This window comes from Palaemon carinicauda, chromosome 36 (genome assembly GCF_036898095.1).
Source record: "Palaemon carinicauda isolate YSFRI2023 chromosome 36, ASM3689809v2, whole genome shotgun sequence".
NCBI lineage: Eukaryota > Metazoa > Arthropoda > Malacostraca > Decapoda > Palaemonidae > Palaemon > Palaemon carinicauda.
In genome coordinates, this window is record NC_090760.1 from 74,290,820 (window position 1) to 74,310,699 (window position 19,880).

Here is a 19,880-nt window from a genome sequence, read left to right on the forward strand (position 1 = left end):
TACAGTAAATTGTTTATTTGCTATTCCCTTGTTTCCTTTTCTGGTGGGGCTAATTTCCCTGTTGGAGTCCTTGAGCTAGTAGCATTCTGCTTTTATTATTATTATTATTATTATTATTATTATTATTATTATTACTAGATCAGCTACAATCCAAGTTGGAAAGCAGGATGATATAAGCCCAAGGGCTCCAACAGGGAAAAAATTAGCCCGGTGAGGAAAGGAAATAGATAAATGACAACCACGTTGTAGCTTGGATAGTAATAAGGATAATATAATTTCATGTAGTCTAAATAAATTTACGTTTACCTTTCTGTAGCTGCTGTGTCAGGATGTATCCTATGAGGGAGACCTGGAAGAACTGGCTCATCGAACGCCTGGTTATGTCGCTGGCGACTTGAAGAGATTGATTGAAAAGGCTCAGAGTCTTGCTTGGAAAAGGTAAGAATGTCAATTTTGTCCGCATCTCTACAACCACAGATTTACAAACCACTGTATCCAAGTTTGCATGAAATTTTAGTAAATAATGAAAAATTATTTACCCAGAATATATGCCCATGAGCAGCACCCAAACCCCTCCCCACCCATACTTGGACCAGAGAGGACCAGGAAATGGCTTCTGATGACTATTATTATAACGGGCAGGACTTCTGAGGCTGACCGTGCAGTGATGTTCCCAACTCTTGCTACACTTGTGAAGTCCCTAGAGGAAATGGCATCTTGTGATATGGTCTTTATTGTTATTAAGAATCACCTTTGGTTTCTTTGTCTATAGGAGCGTTGTCGTTTGTCGGATACAAAATCAAAGAGGGCTGGCAAGTATAAATGTGCGGGTCTCCTCCTTTTCCTCTCTTCACCCAGTTTTCTGATGTTGCTTCTAAGAAGAAGCCCAATAAGATCAATCTGAGAGCCTCTTAAGGTTCCAAGCGATCTCTCTCCTCATTCGTGAGAGGATGTGATACCAAGTATCTCAGAGCCTATTAAGGTTCCAACCGATCTCTCTCCTCATTCGTGAGAGGATGTGATACCAAGTATCTCTGAGCCTCTTCATTCGTGAGAGGATGTGATACCAAGTATCTCAGAGCCTCTTAAGGTTCCAACCGATCTCTCTCCTCATTCGTGAGAGGATGTGATACCAAGTATCTCTGAGCCTCTCAAGGCTCCAAGCGATCTCTCTCCTCTTTCGTGAGAGGATGTGATACCAAGTATCTCTGAGCCTCTCAAGGCTCCAAGCGATCTCTCTCCTCTTTCGTGAGAGGATGTGATACCAAGTACTAACCCCGAGAGTGAAAGTATTTCTGTGCCTGTACAGATGCGTATGCTCCTGCTACCGGTGCTAGATCTTGTACGCCCGATGCTGGTCAGGATGCCTTAGGAAGTCTGATCTCTCTCCACAGAGGTATTAAGGTACTTAAGGGAGGAAAGATGTTTATAAGTGAATTGAACCATATTCTGAGAGTGTCATAGAGGATACTTCTCTTGTTAGAGTCTCTTCTCAGTTTATGATTTTTTCATCTGCTTTTATTTTTATTATTACTAGCCAAGCTACAACCCTAGTTGAAAAAGCAGCTTGCTATAAGCCCAATGGTTCCAACAAGGAAAATTAGCTGTGAGGAAAGTCAATAAGGAAATAAACTACATGAGAATAATGGGCAATTAGAATAAATCATTCATAGATAAAGTATAAAAACTTGAAAAAATAAGCGGAAGAGAAATAAGATAGAATAGTGCGCCCGAGTTTACCTTCAAGCATCTTTCAATTCCTGTAGTTAAAGGACTTGATCCTGTTTCAAGTTTTCTGACTGAAGGACTTAGACCTTTCTTTATATCTTGTGGGAAATGTCTATGCTTATGTGGTGTTTTGAACAGCCTTGCTCTCCCCAGAACCTTTGCCCCCTGGAGTGGGATTGGTACTGCTTTCTTGTGCCTCATATGTGCCCCATGTGAACCTTTGTGAAGGACATCAGGCAGTGATCTGACCCTCCAAACTTTCTTGCTAGCTTTAGCTTTGGCAAATCGAGCTGATGGTCTTGGTTGCAATTTGTAAGTTGTGCTTTTATTGAAAGATGGGTTTGTATAGAGAGGAAAAAGACGGGTTTGTATAGAGAGGAAGAATAAAACTTACTTTAAAATTTGTGATATTCGCATGTGAATATTTAATTACGTCTTGGAGCTTTGAATATTTTACCAAAATATATCTCTTTAAAGTTGGTGTCATACATCTGCAACTAAGCTCTGTGACTCACTGCGATGTTAGAAAACAGCTGTATTTTTCCGTATCGCCATTCTACAACGAATCCCCCTCGAGTATGTGCAGAATATCGCGGGAGAGTTGCTCAACCTGTCACGCTGCCCGGCAAAGTTTTGCACGTGGTTAATCCAGTCGAGAACACTTTGTGAATTTTTTGGTCTGTTTAAAACTGTGTCGACCCTCTGCTGCGGCTTTTTTCAGCTGCGAAACTTTGCAGCGAAGTCATAGGTGAGTCGTTCCTCACTACGACTTGGCAACGGTTCCATTGCAACAATTGCAAGTACTATATGTACGACAAAATCGTTGTAATACGGAGCCTGCGATCTGGCACACAGCATGATGACCACGTGACATATCCCACTCGCTTAAAAGCAGCGATAGAGATATGCTGGGCCACAGTTCGCAGGTCGTCCCACTCTGGTCACTATGAATGAAATCAGTATAGAACAAATAAAATATTCATTCATTATCAATTACTTAAATAGAAAATAAAGATTATGAATAGATAAAAAGATGTTGAATGGTCACTATGAATGAAATTAATAAAAAAAAAAAATGAACTTGAATAAATAAAATATGCAATCATTATCAATGACTTGAATTGAAAATAAAGAATATGAATAGATAAAAAGATTCATATTGGTCACTGAATTTGAAATCAATAAAAAAATTAACAGGAATAAGTAAATTGTGCAATCATTATTAATGACTTAATTAGAAAATAAGGAATATGGACAAATAAAAATGTTAAATGATCACTATGAATGAAGCAAATACAGAAAGCTCCCTTCAGATATCTCCTTAGCCAATTGTTGTGCACTCGCTGCCAAGTCGAGTGGTAATTGAGAGGTATTCTATAGCCCTTGCAATAAGTCTCGTGGGAATCCCCACTAGTCATGATTATTTGTAAGGTTAATCCTATGCTGAACGTAGTAGTCGGCGACTCCCGTTCAACTTGGCCTCCAACAGTTGCCCAGGTCCAAGAATAAGTGAGCGGGAATCTAGTAGGAAGCGTGCAACAGGTCATTCCGTTTTAAACCAGCAGAACAATCGCTAGACTTTCCGACATTTCTTGGATTTTTTAAAAATTGCAGCGAGTTGTGCAGCTAAGTTGCAGATGTGTGACCCCATCCAAAGTATAACCTTTTATGAGTTTGAGAATAATTTTGAAAAACCTCTTCAGATATTTGCTAGGTTTGATATTTTAATCAGCTTGGGTTTTTTTTTTTTTCAGGAAGAAAGATACTTTGTACGGAAAGTTAGAAGGTGTAACACTGTTTGAAGAGGTCAAGATATTCATGAGCAGATTTGAAAAGATGTGCGATAAAGAGGGAGATAGTTCTACTGTAACAATAAATATGGAAGATTTCATGGAGGCTTTAATGGTAAGGTGTTTGCTTACCAACTCGTATATTACAGTATCATGTCATGCTACAGATCTTAATCTATTTTGGATTACTGCATAGATGCAACTTAGATTTTTGTTGAAGAATGTTTTTTCCATGTGTTTTACTCAAAGTCATTTGGATTTTTGTTGAAGTGTTGATGTTCCCAAGTGTTTTACTCAAAGTCAGTTAGATTTTTGTTGAAAAATGATGTTCCCAAGTGCTCTACTCAAAGCCACTTTGATTTTTGTTAAAGAATGTTGATGTTCCCAGGTGTTCTACTCAATGTTACTTTATCTAAGTTATTACATACTGACTTTCGTACGTTACAGTACTATGACACAAAAAATATCTTGATGTATTTTGTTTTACTGGAGTTATCAATTTGAATTTATGCAAATTTGATTTTTTAAAGAATGATGTTCCCAGGTGTTCTACTCAAAGTATTAAGGTTATTGCTTACTGATTTTTGTACAATACTTTATTGTCAAACTAAAGATCATAGGTTTTGGATTACTGCAGTTTATATATGTAATCTATGTAACTTAACTTTTTGTTGTAGAAATATGATGTAACTGGGTGTTCTAACCAAATTAGTTTGTTCGGTATACTTGAATTCGACATTTAATTTCAGGACAAAAATACTGGAATGACTTTCACTAGACAAAAGTGAAATCTTGTCTCATTTGATCTGAGAGCAATTATTTAAGGTGGCTGAAGATTAATGTATGTATTAAGTAACATAATTTTATTAAATTCAGATTAAATCAGTTACTTGTATGTATTAAGATGGATTTTAAAGCATAATACTTGGTTGAATTTCAATTCGGAATGATTCTTGAAGAACCGATGATTGAACATCTGGGAGGGATGTTTTAAGTTAATTTTCCTACCGACTTTCAGCACATCATTCCGGCGCTGAAACGTGAAGGGTTCCCCACTGTGCCGGAAATTACTTGGCAGGATATTGGCGGTTTAGAGGACATCAAGAAGGAACTGCGAGAAAAGATTCTAGTGAGTATCCAATGAATCATATTGAATGAAAACCGTAAAATGATCCAATTTACTTATAGCTACTTGTAACATACTTAAAAGCAGTATTTACCTTTGTTTAATTATGTAGATACAGAACTTTCAAGACATTTTGAATACCTGATTGAAAATTTTATTTTTGGTATCCCAAATGGTAAGGAGCTACTTTATGTATACAAGCGGAGATATACAGTATACAAAGTAGAATAGGAAACACTTATTTTTAAATATTTAACTTAGCCGGTGAATATATAATAGCTGCTACTCAGCGGCTCGACAGAAAAACACACACAAAAACTCGCGAGCGATCGCTATGAAGGTTGCGGGTGTGCCCACCAGCGCCAACTATCGGCCAGATACCACACATGCATGTAAACAAGCCTTCAATTCTTCTCTGTCGACCTTGACGACAAGACGTATCAATACTCGCTGTATAACCTGGAGTTTTCTCAACATATTTGGTGAAGTACTTCATTTTGGTTTGAGCTTTCGCAGTGCAGGTGTTTTTCCTCAACTTAAACTCTTGAACTCTTTATTGGACAGATTTAATTGTTGATGACTTGGATTGTTTTTTTGGACTTTCTTTGACTAATTCAAAATGGCTGACGCTTCACAAGCCCCTAAATTTCGTAAGTGTAATGCTAGGGACTGTAATAGGCGTCTTCCAAAGGCCTCTCTCGACCCACATACTGTGTGTTCTAATTGTCGGGGTAAAACCTGTCAATTAGGAGATCGGTGTGAGGAATGCGTGGGCCTTTCGGAATTCGATTGGCTCGAATACGATAAGTATGCTCGAAGGCTAGAGAGAGATAGGGTAAGGAGGAGTTCCTCTAGGTCAGTAGATTTTTCCTCTCCACATGCCCCTGACCCTAATCCTTCCCCTGTAGTGGTTGTACCTAACCCCCCTTCTGGCACTCAGGAACCATCTATGCAAGACATGTTACGTGCTATTCATGCCTTGGGTGAAAGAGTTGAAGCGTTAGCAACTGATCGTAATCAACTCATGGCTGACGTTAAAGAGCTTAAGTGTCAGAGTGCCACAGCGGAAAATAGTGGGAAAGTGATTAGTGCGCAAAGTGTTGTGAACAGTGTTGCGACCGAGGGTTCGTCTGTTCGTGCCTGTCGTTCACCTAGTCCGAGACCTCTTGCAAGCTCCCAAGCCCAGGGGAGAAGTAATGTCGTACGACTTATGGGTTCGAGAGGCCTTGATCAGCGAACAGACGTTCCCTCTATGGTATCAGGCGTATCTCACCAAGATCACCCCTACCATAAGACGAGAGAGCCCATTTTCTCCTCGTCATCCGAAGGCTTTTCGCATAAGAAACCGTGGAGCAAGGTTTCTAGGCCCCTTAAGCGAAAGTCGGTCCCTTCAGGACAGGTCCAGCGTCCTGGATGTAGTCATTGGGACAGTTCTGACCCGTTGCAGTCATCGGATGACTGCTCGCCGCCTAAGCAACAACGTTACACAGGCTCAGAGAGTCTTGGTGTAGGCAAGGTTGTGCCGTCTCAGACGTTAACCCCGTCGTTTACCGCACCCATTCCCGTGGACCCTAAATGGGTTATACTGCAGGACATGCAGACTAAGCTCGCCTCCCTTATGGAAGACTATTCTGCCGATAAGGTTCACGTTGATCCTAGCCGTTTATCTCATCGAGATCCTGGCCTTCAGCCGCCCAAACGAACCTTTGTGCGTCCTGTTGACGTTGGCGTAGCTAAGTCACGTCAGTCACGATATGTAGAGCCTCACTCGATGCGGTCACGTGTTGACTTTCAGCCCCATTTGGACGTTAGGCCACTTCCTAATGCTCCTGTTGACGTTCAGGACGTTCGCCAACCAGCGGAGTTGACTTGTTTTGACGCTGAGCGTCAACCACCGCAGTCTAGAGTTGTTTTGACTGCTCAGACTAGGCAGTCAAAACAGTCTCGAGTGGACGCCGAGCGTCCTCCCGCACCTGTTGTTGTTGACAGTTCACAGACTGTTAAGCAGTTACATGACGTTGCGTCCTGGTCCGCTACTAATGCACCAGTGCGTGTGGACGCTGCGTGTCAAGCATTGCCAACCCCTTTGCTTGTTACTCAGCAGTTGTCAGATGAGGATCCTTCAGATGAGGACGTTGCTGACCCTCAGCATGATGATCATCCTTCGGATGTAGACGAACCCAGAACAGTTCCTCCATCAATGGACTTTAAGAAAGTCATGTTAATTTTTAAGGAGTTGTTTCCCGATCACTTCGTCGCTGTTGCTCCTCGTTCGCCACCGTCTGAGTTTGCTCTAGGCTTACCTGCTAACATGCCAGCCTTTACAAAACTTGTGCTCTCTCGCTCTTCCAAGAGAGCTTTACGGCTTTTAGGCGACTGGTTGGAAACCAAGAGGAGTTTGGGGAAGACGGCCTTTGCCTTCCCTCCGTCTAAACTCTCGTCTAGATCGAGCGTCTGGTATGCCACGGGAGAAGTTCTCGGCTTGGGAGTCCCTGCCTCTGCCCAGGGTGACTTCTCAAGCCTTGTAGACTCTCCCCGCCGCCTAGCCATGAGACGCTCGAAGATTAGTTGGTCCTCCTCGGACCTTGACCATCTGCTGAAAGGCATTTACAGAGCCTTTGAAGTTTTCAACTTCCTTGACTGGTGTTTGGGAGCCTTAAGTAGGAAAATCTCATCGGCTGATAGAGATGTCTCCTTACTGATTATGTCCTGTATGGATAAAGCCATCCGCGATGGTTCCAATGAGCTCTCCTCCTCTTTTACGTCGGGAGTCTTAAAGAAGCGAGAGTCCCTTTGCTCTTTTCTTTCGGCAGGAGTTACTCCCTGTCAGAGATCTGAACTGCTCTTTGCTCCCTTATCAAAGTTTTTGTTCCCGCAACAATTGGTTAAGGACATAGCTTCTTCACTCGTGCAGAAGGACACCCATGACTTGGTGGCGTCCTCTGCTCGCAAAGGGACTCCTTCTACATCCTTTTCTGCTAGACCTAGGATAGACACTCCGGCGTCCAGATTTATTCCGCCCTTTCGTGGCAGAGCTCCCAGCAGGGGAAGTACTCGTGCCGAGGGAAAGAGAGGAAAGAAGAGAGGAGCCAAGTCCTCACGTGGCAGAGTCTGACTGCCCGCAGCCTCAGACAGCAGTAGGAGCGAGATTGAAGAACTAATGGCAGGCCTGGGAGAAGAGGGGCGCAGACCAACAATCTGTGAGGTTGCTCAGAGAGGGGTACAAAATTCCATTTGTACGCAAACCTCCTCTAGCGACTTCCCCCATCGACCTCTCTCCCAGGTACCGAGAGGAGTCAAAGAGACAAGCCCTGAACCTGGAAGTGTCTCTATTGCTAGAGAAGGGAGCGGTGGTGAAAGTCTCGGACCTTCAATCACCGGGGTTTTACAACCGTCTCTTCCTAGTACCGAAGAAGACAGGAGGTTGGAGACCGGTGCTAGACGTCAGTGCACTCAACGTCTTTGTTACGAAGACAAAGTTCACCATGGAGACCACGAAATCAGTCTTAGCAGCGGTCAGAAAGGGAGACTGGATGGTCTCTCTCGACCTAAGAGACGCGTATTTCCACATCCCCATACACCCAGATTCCCAACCGTTTCTGAGGTTTGTTTTCAACAATGTGGTATACCAGTTTCGGGCCCTGTGCTTTGGCCTAAGTCCTGCTCCTCTCGTGTTTACGAGGCTTATGAGGAATGTTGCAAAATTCCTCCATTTATCGGGAATCCGAGCCTCCCTTTACTTGGACGACTGGCTTCTCAGAGCCTCGTCCAGTCATCGCTGTCTGCAGGATCTTCATTGGACATTGGATCTGACCAAGGAATTGGGACTTTTGGTCGACCTCGAAAAGTCCCAGCTGATTCCATCCCAAACTATACTGTATTTAGGGATGGAGATTCGCAGTCCAGTTTTTCGGGCTTTTCCGTCTGCCACCCGAATAGAGCAAGCCCTGCTCAAAGTCCAACTGATGTTGAAGAGAGAACGGTGCTCAGTCAGGAATTGGATGAGTCTAGTAGGAACTCTATCATCCCTGGAGCAGTTTGTCTCGCTAGGAAGGCTACACCTTCGACCTCTCCAGTTCCATCTAGCCTTTCACTGGAAAAAGGACAAGACATTAGAGACGGTCTCAATCCCGGTCTCCGAACCAGTAAAGGCATGCCTGAATTGGTGGAATGACAATATCAGTCTGAGAGAGGGACTTACCCTAGCAGTTCAGAACCCAAACCACGTACTATTCTCGGACGCGTCGGATATGGGTTGGGGTGCGACCCTGGACGGTCGGGAATGCTCAGGTCTGTGGACCTCAAGTCAGAGGAGCATGCACATCAACGGCAAGGAGCTTTTGGCAGTCCACCTGGCCTTGATGAAATTCGAGAGTCTCCTTCTAAACAAAGTGGTAGAGATCAACTCCGACAATACCACAGCCTTGGCATACATTTCCAAGCAAGGAGGCACCCACTCCCTGACGCTGTACGAGATCGCAAGGGACCTGCTCTTTTGGTCAAGAGATCGAGGCATCTCCCTGTTAACGAGGTTTATCCAGGGCGACTTGAACGTCTTAGCAGACTGCCTCAGTCGGAGGGGTCAGGTAATTCCTACGGAATGGACCCTCCACAAGGACGTGTGCAAGAGTCTTTGGGCGACTTGGGGTCAACCCACCATAGACCTCTTTGCAACCTCGATGACCAAGAGACTTCCAATCTATTGCTCTCCAGTCCCAGACCCAGCAGCAATGCACATAGATGCATTTCTTCTAGATTGGTCTCATCTGGACCTATATGCATTCCCACCATTCAAGATTGTCAACAAGGTACTGCAGAAGTTCGCCTCTCACGAAGGGACAAGGTTGACGTTGGTTGCTCCCCTCTGGCCCGCGAGAGAATGGTTCACCGAGGTACTTCGATGGCTGGTAGACTTTCCAAGGAGTCTTCCTCTAAGGGTAGATCTGTTACGTCAGCCCCACGTAAAGAATGTACACCAAAGCCTCCCCGCTCTTCGTCTGACTGCCTTCAGACTATCGAAAGACTCTCTAGAGCTCGAGGCTTTTCGAAGGAGGCAGCCAGTGCAATTGCAAGAGCGAGGAGAGCTTCTACCATTAGAGTATACCAGTCGAAGTGGGAAGTCTTTCGAGACTGGTGCAAGTCAGCATCTGTGTCCTCGTCCAGTACCTCTGTAGCCCAAATCGCTGATTTTCTCTTACACCTGAGAAAAGTTCGCTCCCTTTCAGCTACCACGATCAAGGGCTACAGGAGCATGTTGGCTTCGGTCTTTCGGCATAGAGGCTTAGATCTTTCCAACAATAAAGACCTACAAGATCTCCTTAAGTCTTTTGAAACCTCTAAGGAACGTCGTTTGGCAACTCCTGGATGGAACTTAGACGTGGTCCTAAGGTTCCTCATGTCAGACAGGTTTGAGCCATTACATTCAGCCTCCCTGAAGGATCTCACTCTCAAGACACTTTTCCTAGTGTGCTTGGCATCGGCTAAAAGAGTCAGTGAACTGCATGCCTTCAGTAAGAACATCGGCTTTTCTACAGAAAAAGCCACTTGTTCTCTTCAACTTGGTTTCCTGGCCAAAAATGAACTGCCTTCTCGTCCTTGGCCTAAATCTTTTGATATTCCTTGCTTATCAGAGATCGTAGGCAACGAACTGGAAAGAGTGTTATGTCCTGTTAGAGCTCTTAAGTTCTATTTAGCTCGTACTAAGTCATTACGAGGTAAATCTGAGGCATTATGGTGCTCAGTCAAGAAACCATCATTGCCTATGTCAAAGAATGCTTTGTCATATTTTATCAGATTTTTAATACGAGAAGCTCATTCCCACTTGAATGAGAAAGACCGATGTTTGCTTAAGGTTAAGACGCACAAAGTTAGAGCTATAGCAACCTCCGTGGCCTTCAAGCAAAATAGATCTCTGCAAAATATCATGGACGCGACTTTTTGGAGAAGCAAGTCAGTGTTCGCGTCATTTTACTTAAAAGATGTCCAGACTCTTTACGAGGACTGCTACACATTGGGTCCATTCGTTGCAGCGAGTGCAGTAGTGGGTGAGGGTTCTACCACTACAATTCCCTAATTCCAATATCCTTTTTTTTTAATCTGTCTCTTGAAATGTTTTTTAATATTGTTTTTTTTGGGTTGTACGGAAGGCTAAGAAGCCTTTCGCATCCTGGTTGATTTGGCGGGTGGTCAAAGTCATTTCTTGAGAGCGCCCAGATTAGGGGTTTGATGAGGTCCTGTTGGTATGGGTTGCAACCCTTCATACTTCAGCTCCTGGGAGTCCTTCAGCATCCTTAGAGGATCGCTGGGCTTCGTGAGGAAGACAGACTTACAAGGCAGAGTAATCGTCTAAGTCAACTTCCTTACCAGGTACCTATATATTTGGGTTTTGTTATATTGATAACTGTCAAAAACTCTAAGCATATACGCTGTAAACTTAATTAACTCTGGTCTCTACCCACCGCCTTGGGTGTGAATCAGCTATTATATATTCACCGGCTAAGTTAAATATTTAAAAATGATATTTTAATTATAAAATAAATTTTTGAATATACTTACCCGGTGAATATATAAATTAAAGGCCCTCCCTTCCTCCCCAATAGAGACGCAGCGGGACGAGATGAATTGAAGGCTTGTTTACATGCATGTGTGGTATCTGGCCGATAGTTGGCGCTGGTGGGCACACCCGCAACCTTCATAGCGATCGCTCGCGAGTTTTTGTGTGTGTTTTTCTGTCGAGCCGCTGAGCAGCAGCTATTATATATTCACCGGGTAAGTATATTCAAAAATTTATTTTATAATTAAAATATCATTTTTTGTATAATCATTTTATAATTTATAATTTTATAGATTTCTCTTTTTGGTTGTAAGTGACTTGTACCAGCCTAGGTTTTTTCTTGTACAGTTTTGTTTTACAAAGTTGGTTCCCCTAATAGCCTTGTTTGACAATTGTTGTTTAATCTTGCTAATGATTTTGTTGGCTTAATTTGACAGCAGGTGTTTTACTTATGCCATTTATGAGGTTTTTCTCTTGGCCATTGAAATTAGTTCATTAAGCTGAGTATAGTTTAAGGCAGGAGAGGCATGATCGTTATAATTCTCTCTATAAGCAGATATCCAAGCCGTCTCTGGATTACCCCTGATTGATTGATTGATTTAAAATTTTCAGGCATCCTGACATCTAAGGTCATTGACGCCGATATCATTTAGTTTATGTATAACAAAAATGAAAATAAAAGAGTATTCAATTAAAATCATAAAAGTTGAATGTCATAAAAGTTAAATAGTTTTCAGAATACCTGCTTCTGAAATAAATCTAAAAATGCCACTTGCATAGTAGGACACATGTCCAAGAATCTTGGCAAGGATGAACCTGCCACCCTCACTTTGAGCCTCAACAAATATCTATTCCTTAAGTTGTTATAAATTGGGGAATTCGGTCAACAAATGCCTCACTGCTATAGGTACTAAACAGTCGTCACAATACGGTTGGTGTTGGCCCTTCAGCAGAAACTCGTTGGTGTCAACCAAGTGTGACCAATTACGGAGACGACAAAGAGATGTCTCCCATTTCGGGGCATCATATTATACCTCCAAGGAGATATGACATTTGTTACCTCTCTCATTTTATTGCCATCTAGGCTATCCCAGTGCTGTTGCCATTTATTGCAAACCAATTTCTTGATGTTAGGTAGGAAATCATTACAGGGAATGGGATACCTTCTTGGCAGCAACTTGGATGCAGCATTCTTAGCCAGTGAATCTGCCTTCTCATTCCCACACACAACTACATGTGCTGGAACCCCTACAAAATCGAACTGTTATACCTCTCTGTCCAAAAATAAAAAGCCATTCTAAAATCTTTTAAAACTGTATTGTTACAATTAGTATGATCAGGAAACACACTATTCGAGAGGAACAGAGAGACTACACACTCCTCACTAGCAACTCAAGAGAGAGAGAGAGAGAGAGAGAGAGAGAGAGAGAGAGAGAGAGAGAGAGAGAGAGAGAGAGAGAGAGAGAGAGAGAGAAGAGAGAAGAGAGAAGAGAGAAGAGAGAAGAGAGAGAGAGAGAAGAGAGAGAAGAGAGAGAGAAGAGGAGAAGAGAGAGGAGAGAGGAGAGAGAGAGAGAGAGAAGAGAGAAGAGAGAAGAGAGAAGAGAGAAGAGAGAGAAGACGAGAGAAGAGTAGATGAGAGAGAGAGAGAGAGAGAGAGAGAGCCTTACCTTATTGCCTTATTTTTTGTTTGGGTTCCCCCAGGTCCCTCAGTGTGAGGCACCTCGTATATCCACCAGAGAGTTGCTAATACATCTTCCAGTGTATTTTGCATCTTCCAGTCTTGGATGGTCTGGGATGCGTCTTAGGTATTTATCGAGCTGCTTTTTAAACGCATCTACGCTCACTCCTGATATGTTTCTTAGATGAGCTGGCAGCACATTAAATAGTCGCTGCATTATCGATGCTGGTGCGTTGTGGATTAATGTCCTGTGCGCCTTTCTCAGTTTACCTGGAATGCTTTTTGGCACTATTAATCTACCTCGGCTTGCTCTTTCTGAATACTTTAAGCTCCATGATGTTTTCAGCAATTCCTTCTATTTGCTTCCATGCTTGTATTATCATGTAGCGTTCTCTTCTCCTTTCTAGACTGTATAGTTTTAAAAATTGCAGTCTTTCCCAGTAATCAAGGTCCTTAACTTCTTCTATTCTAGCAGTATAGGACCTTGTACACTCTCTATTTGCGCAATATCCTTTTGGGTAGTGTGGGTACCATATCACATTGCAGTACTCGAGTGTACTACGCACATAAGTTTTGTAAAGCATAATCATGTGTTCAGCTTTTCTTGTTTTAAAGTGTCTGAATAACATTCCCAATTTTTGCTTTACATTTAGCCAACAGTGTTGCTATTTGGTCGTTGCATAACATATTCCTATTTAAAATTACACCAAGGTCTTTAATTGCTTCCTTGTTTGTGATTGTCTCATTATTAGGTCCCCTTGTATGCATACACCATTCCTTCTCTGTTTCCATAATTTATTGATTCAAAATTTATCGGAGTTTAAATACATCCTATTTATCTCCGCCCATTCATATATTTTGTTTAGATCTCTTTGTAGTGAGTTCCTATCTTCATCACAAGTAATTTTCCTCTACTTATTCTTGTGTCATCGGCGAAACTTCTCACTACGGAGTTTTCAACATCACAGTCTATGTCTGAGATCATAATAACAAATAGCAGTGCAGCTAATACCGTACCTTGGGGCACACCAGATATTACCTGGGCTTCATCTGATTTCTCGTCATTTGCAACCACTATCTGTTTTCTGTTTTGCAGGAATTCTTTTACCCATTTTCCTATCTTTCCCACAATATTATGCTTTCTCATTTTTTTCTCCAATATGTTATGGTCTACCTTGTCAAAGGCTTTTGCAAAATCTAGATAGATCACATCTGTGTCTTTTTCATATATCATATTATTGTATATGTTTTCATAGTGAGCTATCAGTTGGGTCTGTGTACTTTTTCCAGGTACGAAACCGTGTTGACCCATATTAAACAAATTATTTTTGACCAAATGGTTCATTATTTTCTTTTTTATTACCCTCTCATACACTTTCATAATATGTGATGTTAGACTAACAGGTCTATAATTGCTTGCCTCTAGTCTTGATCCACTTTTGAAGATAGGGGTTATATAAGCTAATTTATGTTTAACATATATCTCGCTCATATCTATACTCTGTCTTAGCAGTATTGCAAGTGGCTTCGCGATAGTGTTTGCAGTTTTTTTTAACAAATCGCTGGAACTCCATCTGGTCCGGCTGCCGATCCATTTTTAATTTCCGTTTATAGCCGTGACAATATCTGCTTCATTAATATCTATATCCGTTAGATATTCAACATTTTCTTCTCTCATTTCTGTTTCATTATTCTCATTCGCAATTCTTGGCGTGAACTCACTCTTATATTTTTCTGCTAATATGTTGCATATTTCCTTTTTTTCATTCGTTAGCCGTCCTTCAATTCTTAGAGGGCCTATTTCTATTCTCCTTTTATTCATCTTTTTTGCATAGGAGTAAAGTACTTTGGGGTTTCTTTTTATATTTTGAAGTGTCCTTTTCTTCTAAGTCCCTTTTTTCATTTTCTTTCGACTGTATAATCTTTTGTTCTGCATTTTCTATCTTACATTTTATTTCCCTCATTTCCACACATTTTTTTCTTTTGCAAGATTTTTCTTCCACTTTTTAATTTTCTGAAATAAGATCCTTCTGTCTCTTGGTATGCACGTCTTTTGTTTATTGTTTTTTTTCGGGTAACATATTTTTCAACAATTTTCTCCAGTATTTTGTACAGTATATCCGTATTTACCTGTATATTATCACTTATAAATACATTTTTCCATTCTTTATCCAGTTCTTCATTTATTTCTGACCATTTTATATTCTTACTGTAAAAGTTATATTTTCCATATCCTTCCCAAAGTTTTGTGTTTTTATTAATTCTGGTGATCACTTGCTTTGGAATGAACTATCAATTCTATGACATTGTGGTCTGAAATTCCCGTGTTATACACTATTATTTCTTTAACATAATTCACCTCATTCACAAATACTAGATCTAGGACATTTTCCTTTCTTGTTGGAATGTGGTTTATTTGTTGCATATTATGTTCTAATAGCATATCTTGAAGCTTTTCAAATTGCCTCTTATCTTCTGCGCTACTATTACTATCTTTTTTATATGTATACATACAACCACTTTCTTCTATCCGTTCTTTCCAATCCACGAAAGGAAAGTTAAAATCTCCTGATAGGAGTATATTCCAGTCCTTTATGGTTTCTACATATACCATCTATTTTTTTCTATTATTATGTCAAACTCCTTAGTGTTTGGGGGTCTGTAAACTACAATATTCATTAGTTTTTCAAATTCAAATTCTACCGCAATCAATTCACATTCTGTGTTGCTGTATTTTTCACATACTTTTCCTTGATTTATGTCTCTTCCATATATTGCGGTTCCCCCTTGATTCCTATTTTTTCTGTCTGATCTATAAGTTTGGACAACCCTTTATCTGGTCATCACTGCCAGTCTCTTGGGAATACCATGTTTCACTTATATTTAATATATCTATTTTTCAATTTGGGTTAGTTCTTCTAAGAACTCTATTTTCCTTTTAGAGTTACTCGTGACTAAACCCTGTGCATTCATTACTATTATGGTTTGTGTTTCATCCCATTATTTAATATTGGTAATAATATGGATTCTCCCATGCTTCCTTCCTGTTCTGATATGATGTTCTTTTCTTCATTTCCCCGGAATTCTGCCATTAAAAAATCCAACTTTCTATTATATTTGCTCTTTCGCCTTCATATTTATTTGTGTGTGTATACCTGCAACTGTCCCCATATCTGCACCAACCCCTGGCATTATAGATGCATTCTTTGTAGTTGGGTTCTACATGTGCCGGTTTAGGTTGAAAGGCCTCATATCTTGGGGCTCTTGGTTCAAAGCGCGGTATATACACGGCCTGCTTTTTTGTTTCATTTTTTTGTTTCTTTTTGCTTTCATTTTTCTTTTCAGTTTGCTGAGTTTTCTTACTTTCATTCATGGTTGCAGGATGCATATATCGACATTTTTTGTTGTAAATGCATCCTTTTCCTTCTTTTAGGTTTTTGCATATTTTTTGGATGGAGATCTCTGCATTCGTCTCCCATATCCGTCTAAATACGCACATTTACCATATATTTCATAATTATGGCATATCTTTGGATGCTTGTAGTAGCATCTTTCGCCAAATCTGCAATTCCCTCTTTTCAGCATATTGCAGACTATATCCTTCTTTTCTATTTTTTCTTGTTCTTGCTCTTCCCTAAAATTATGTAGGTCCGGGTAGAGTCTCTTGGGTCTATTATTTGTTTCCATCTGGTAATTTATTTCTTCATAAGTATGTTGTTGGATGGCATCATAGGTTATATCAATGATTTTTTCTGCATCCTTACACATATCCTGTTCATTGTTCTCTTCTTCTTCTTTTTCTTCTTCTTCTTCTTCTGTTTCTTCTTCTTCCTCTTCTTTATCTTCAACTATTTGCAGATTTAGTCTCGACTTAATTATATTTTCTATCCAGACTAAGCATGTTGAGCAGAATACTTTTGTGTCTTTATTTTTTATTTTTTGCTGTATTTCAGCACATGTGGGATGTGTTGGGACATGACAGGCATCACATTTTCTAATCAATTGTTGAGGATTATTAATGGAATACCATATCTTACATGTATTACACCATTTTGGCATTCTTTTTCCCATTGCATCAATCAGCATATTCACCATATTGGACTTCTTATTGTTCTTTGATGGAATGTGTTGATTGATGTAGACTTTCTTTATAAGTTTCTTTAACACTTGGATTTTCTTTGGAATTTCTTCTATTATTTTGCTGATGTTTTCCGCAGATTTGCTCCAGTTTATTGGATCATATTGTTTCAATATGTCTGCGAATATTCTTCCGTCACATTGGTTGACGTTACTAGTGACCTCTGTTATCAGACGGTCGAGCTCCTGTTTCGCCAACTCATGGAATTTATTTTTGCTGAGTCCAGCGATGTCTCTCCAAGCCTTGCCCGTGTTGTACATAGCCATCTTGATTAGATTTTTAGTAATTCACAAGATAACTATTCTATGCCGACGTTTTATCCACTTCTCCGACCTCAAACTAATCACTGACTATTCACGAAAACTTGTAGCTATATTGCACTCGATAGCCTTTTGTTATCCGCGTTAAATCATGATATTTATAGGGCCGCAAAAGTTTAATCACTCACCGGCACACAGATACAAAACAGAGAGAGAGAGAGAGAGAGAGAGAGAGAGAGAGAGAGAGAGAGGAGAGAGAGAGAGAAGAGAGAGAGAGAGAGAGAGAGAGAGAGAGAGAGAGAGAGAGAGAGAGAGAGCGCCTTACCTTATTGCCTTATTTTTTGTTTGGGTTCCCCCAGGTCCCTCAGTGTGAGGCACCTCGTATATCTACCAGAGAGTTGCTAATACATCTTCCGGTGTATTTTGCATCTTCCAGTCTTGGATGGTCTGGGATGCATCTTAGGTATTTATCGAGCTGATTTTTAAATGCATCTACGCTCACTCCTGATATGTTTCTTAGATGAGCTGGCAGCACATTAAATTAGTCGCTGCATTATCGATGCTGGTGCGTAGTGGATTAATTTCCTGTGCGCCTTTCTCAGTTTACCTGGAATGCTTTTTGGCACTATTAATCTACCTCGGCTTGCTCTTTCTGATACTTTAAGCTCCATGATGTTTTCAGCAATTCCTTCTATTTGCTTCCATGCTTGTATTATCATGTAGCGTTCTCTTCTCCTTTCTAGACTGTATAGTTTTAAAAATTGCAGTCTTTCCCAGTAATCAAGGTCCTTAACTTCTTCTATTCTAGCAGTATAGGACCTTTGTACACTCTCTATTTGCGCAATATCCTTTTGGTAGTGTGGGTACCATATCACATTGCAGTACTCGAGTGTACTACGCACATAAGTTTTGTAAAGCATAATCATGTGTTCAGCTTTTCTTGTTTTAAAGTGTCTGAATAACATTCCCATTTTTGCTTTACATTTAGCCAACAGTGTTGCTATTTGGTCGTTGCATAACATTCCTATTTAAAATTACACCAAGGTCTTTAATTGCTTCCTTGTTTGTGATTGTCTCATTATTAGGTCCCTTGTATGCATACACCATTCCTTCTCTGTTTCCATAATTTATTGATTCGAATTTATCGGAGTTAAATACCATCCTATTTATCTCCGCCCATTCATATATTTTGTTTAGATCTCTTTGTAGTGAGTTCCTATCTTCATCACAAGTAATTTCTCTACTTATTCTTGTGTCATCGGGGAAACTTCTCACTACGGAGTTTTCAACATCACAGTCTATGTCTGAGATCATAATAACAAATAGCAGTGCAGCTAATACCGTACCTTGGGGCACACCAGATATTACCTGGGCTTCATCTGATTTCTCGTCATTTGCAACCACTATCTGTTTTCTGTTTTGCAGGAATTCTTTTACCCATTTTCCTATCTTTCCCACAATATTATGCTTTCTCATTTTTTTCTCCAATATGTTATGGTCTACCTTGTCAAAGGCTTTTGCAAAATCTAGATAGATCACATCTGTGTCTTTTTCATTTATCATATTATTGTATATGTTTTCATAGTGAGCTATCAGTTGGGTCTGTGTACTTTTTCCAGGTACGAAACCGTGTTGACCCATATTAAACAAATTATTTTTGACCAAATGGTTCATTATTTTCTTTTTTATTACCCTCTCATACACTTTCATAATATGTGATGTTAGACTAACAGGTCTATAATTGCTTGCCTCTAGTCTTGATCCACTTTTGAAGATAGGGGTTATATAAGCTAATTTATGTTTAACATATATCTCGCTCATATCTATACTCTGTCTTAGCAGTATTGCAAGTGGCTTCGCGATAGTGTTTGCAGTTTTTTTAACAAAATCGCTGGAACTCCATCTGGTCCGGCTGCCGATCCATTTTTAATTTCGTTTATAGCCGTGACAATATCTGCTTCATTAAATATCTATATCTGTTAGATATTCAACATTTTCTTCTCTCATTTCTGTTTCATTATTCTCATTCGCAATTCTTGGCGTGAACTCACTCTTATATTTTTCTGCTAATATGTTGCATATTTCCTTTTTTTCATTCGTTAGCTGTCCTTCAATTCTTAGAGGGCCTATTTCTATTCTCCTTTTATTCATCTTTTTTGCATAGGAGTAAAGTACTTTGGGGTTTCTTTTTATATTTTGAAGTGTCCTTTCTTCTAAGTCCCTTTTTTCATTTTCTTTCGACTGTATAATCTTTTGTTCTGCATTTTCTATCTTACATTTTATTTTCCTCATTTTCCACACATTTTTTTCTTTTGCAAGATTTTTCTTCCACTTTTTAATTTTCTGAAATAAGATTCTTCTGTCTCTTGGTATGCACGTCTTTTGTTTATTGTTTTTTTTCGGTACATATTTTTCAACAATTTTCTCCAGTATTTTGTACAGTATATCCGTATTTACCTGTATATTATCACTTATAAATACATTTTTCCATTCTTTATTCAGTTCTTCATTTATTTCTGACCATTTTATATTCTTACTGTAAAAGTTATATTTTCCATATCCTTCCCAAAGTTTTGTGCTTTTATTAATTCTGTGATCACTTGCTTT

General features: G+C 40.2%; 2 protein-coding genes across 4 annotated transcripts in view; both read left to right on the forward strand.

Annotated features, from left to right (window-relative positions):
* LOC137628913 (uncharacterized protein CG3556-like) overlaps positions 1 to 19,880 on the forward strand; it is a 243,830-nt gene that overhangs the window by 181,013 nt on the left and 42,937 nt on the right. The gene's annotated exons all lie outside the window — the stretch shown is intronic.
* Positions 1 to 19,880, forward strand: part of LOC137628261 (nuclear valosin-containing protein-like) — a 91,411-nt gene that overhangs the window by 69,666 nt on the left and 1,865 nt on the right. The window contains exons 10-12 of the mRNA XM_068359424.1: positions 317 to 438; positions 3,483 to 3,633; positions 4,537 to 4,647. Of these exons, the coding sequence (XP_068215525.1) occupies positions 317 to 438; positions 3,483 to 3,633; positions 4,537 to 4,647 (384 nt within the window). The remainder of the gene's footprint in view (positions 1 to 316; positions 439 to 3,482; positions 3,634 to 4,536; positions 4,648 to 19,880) is intronic.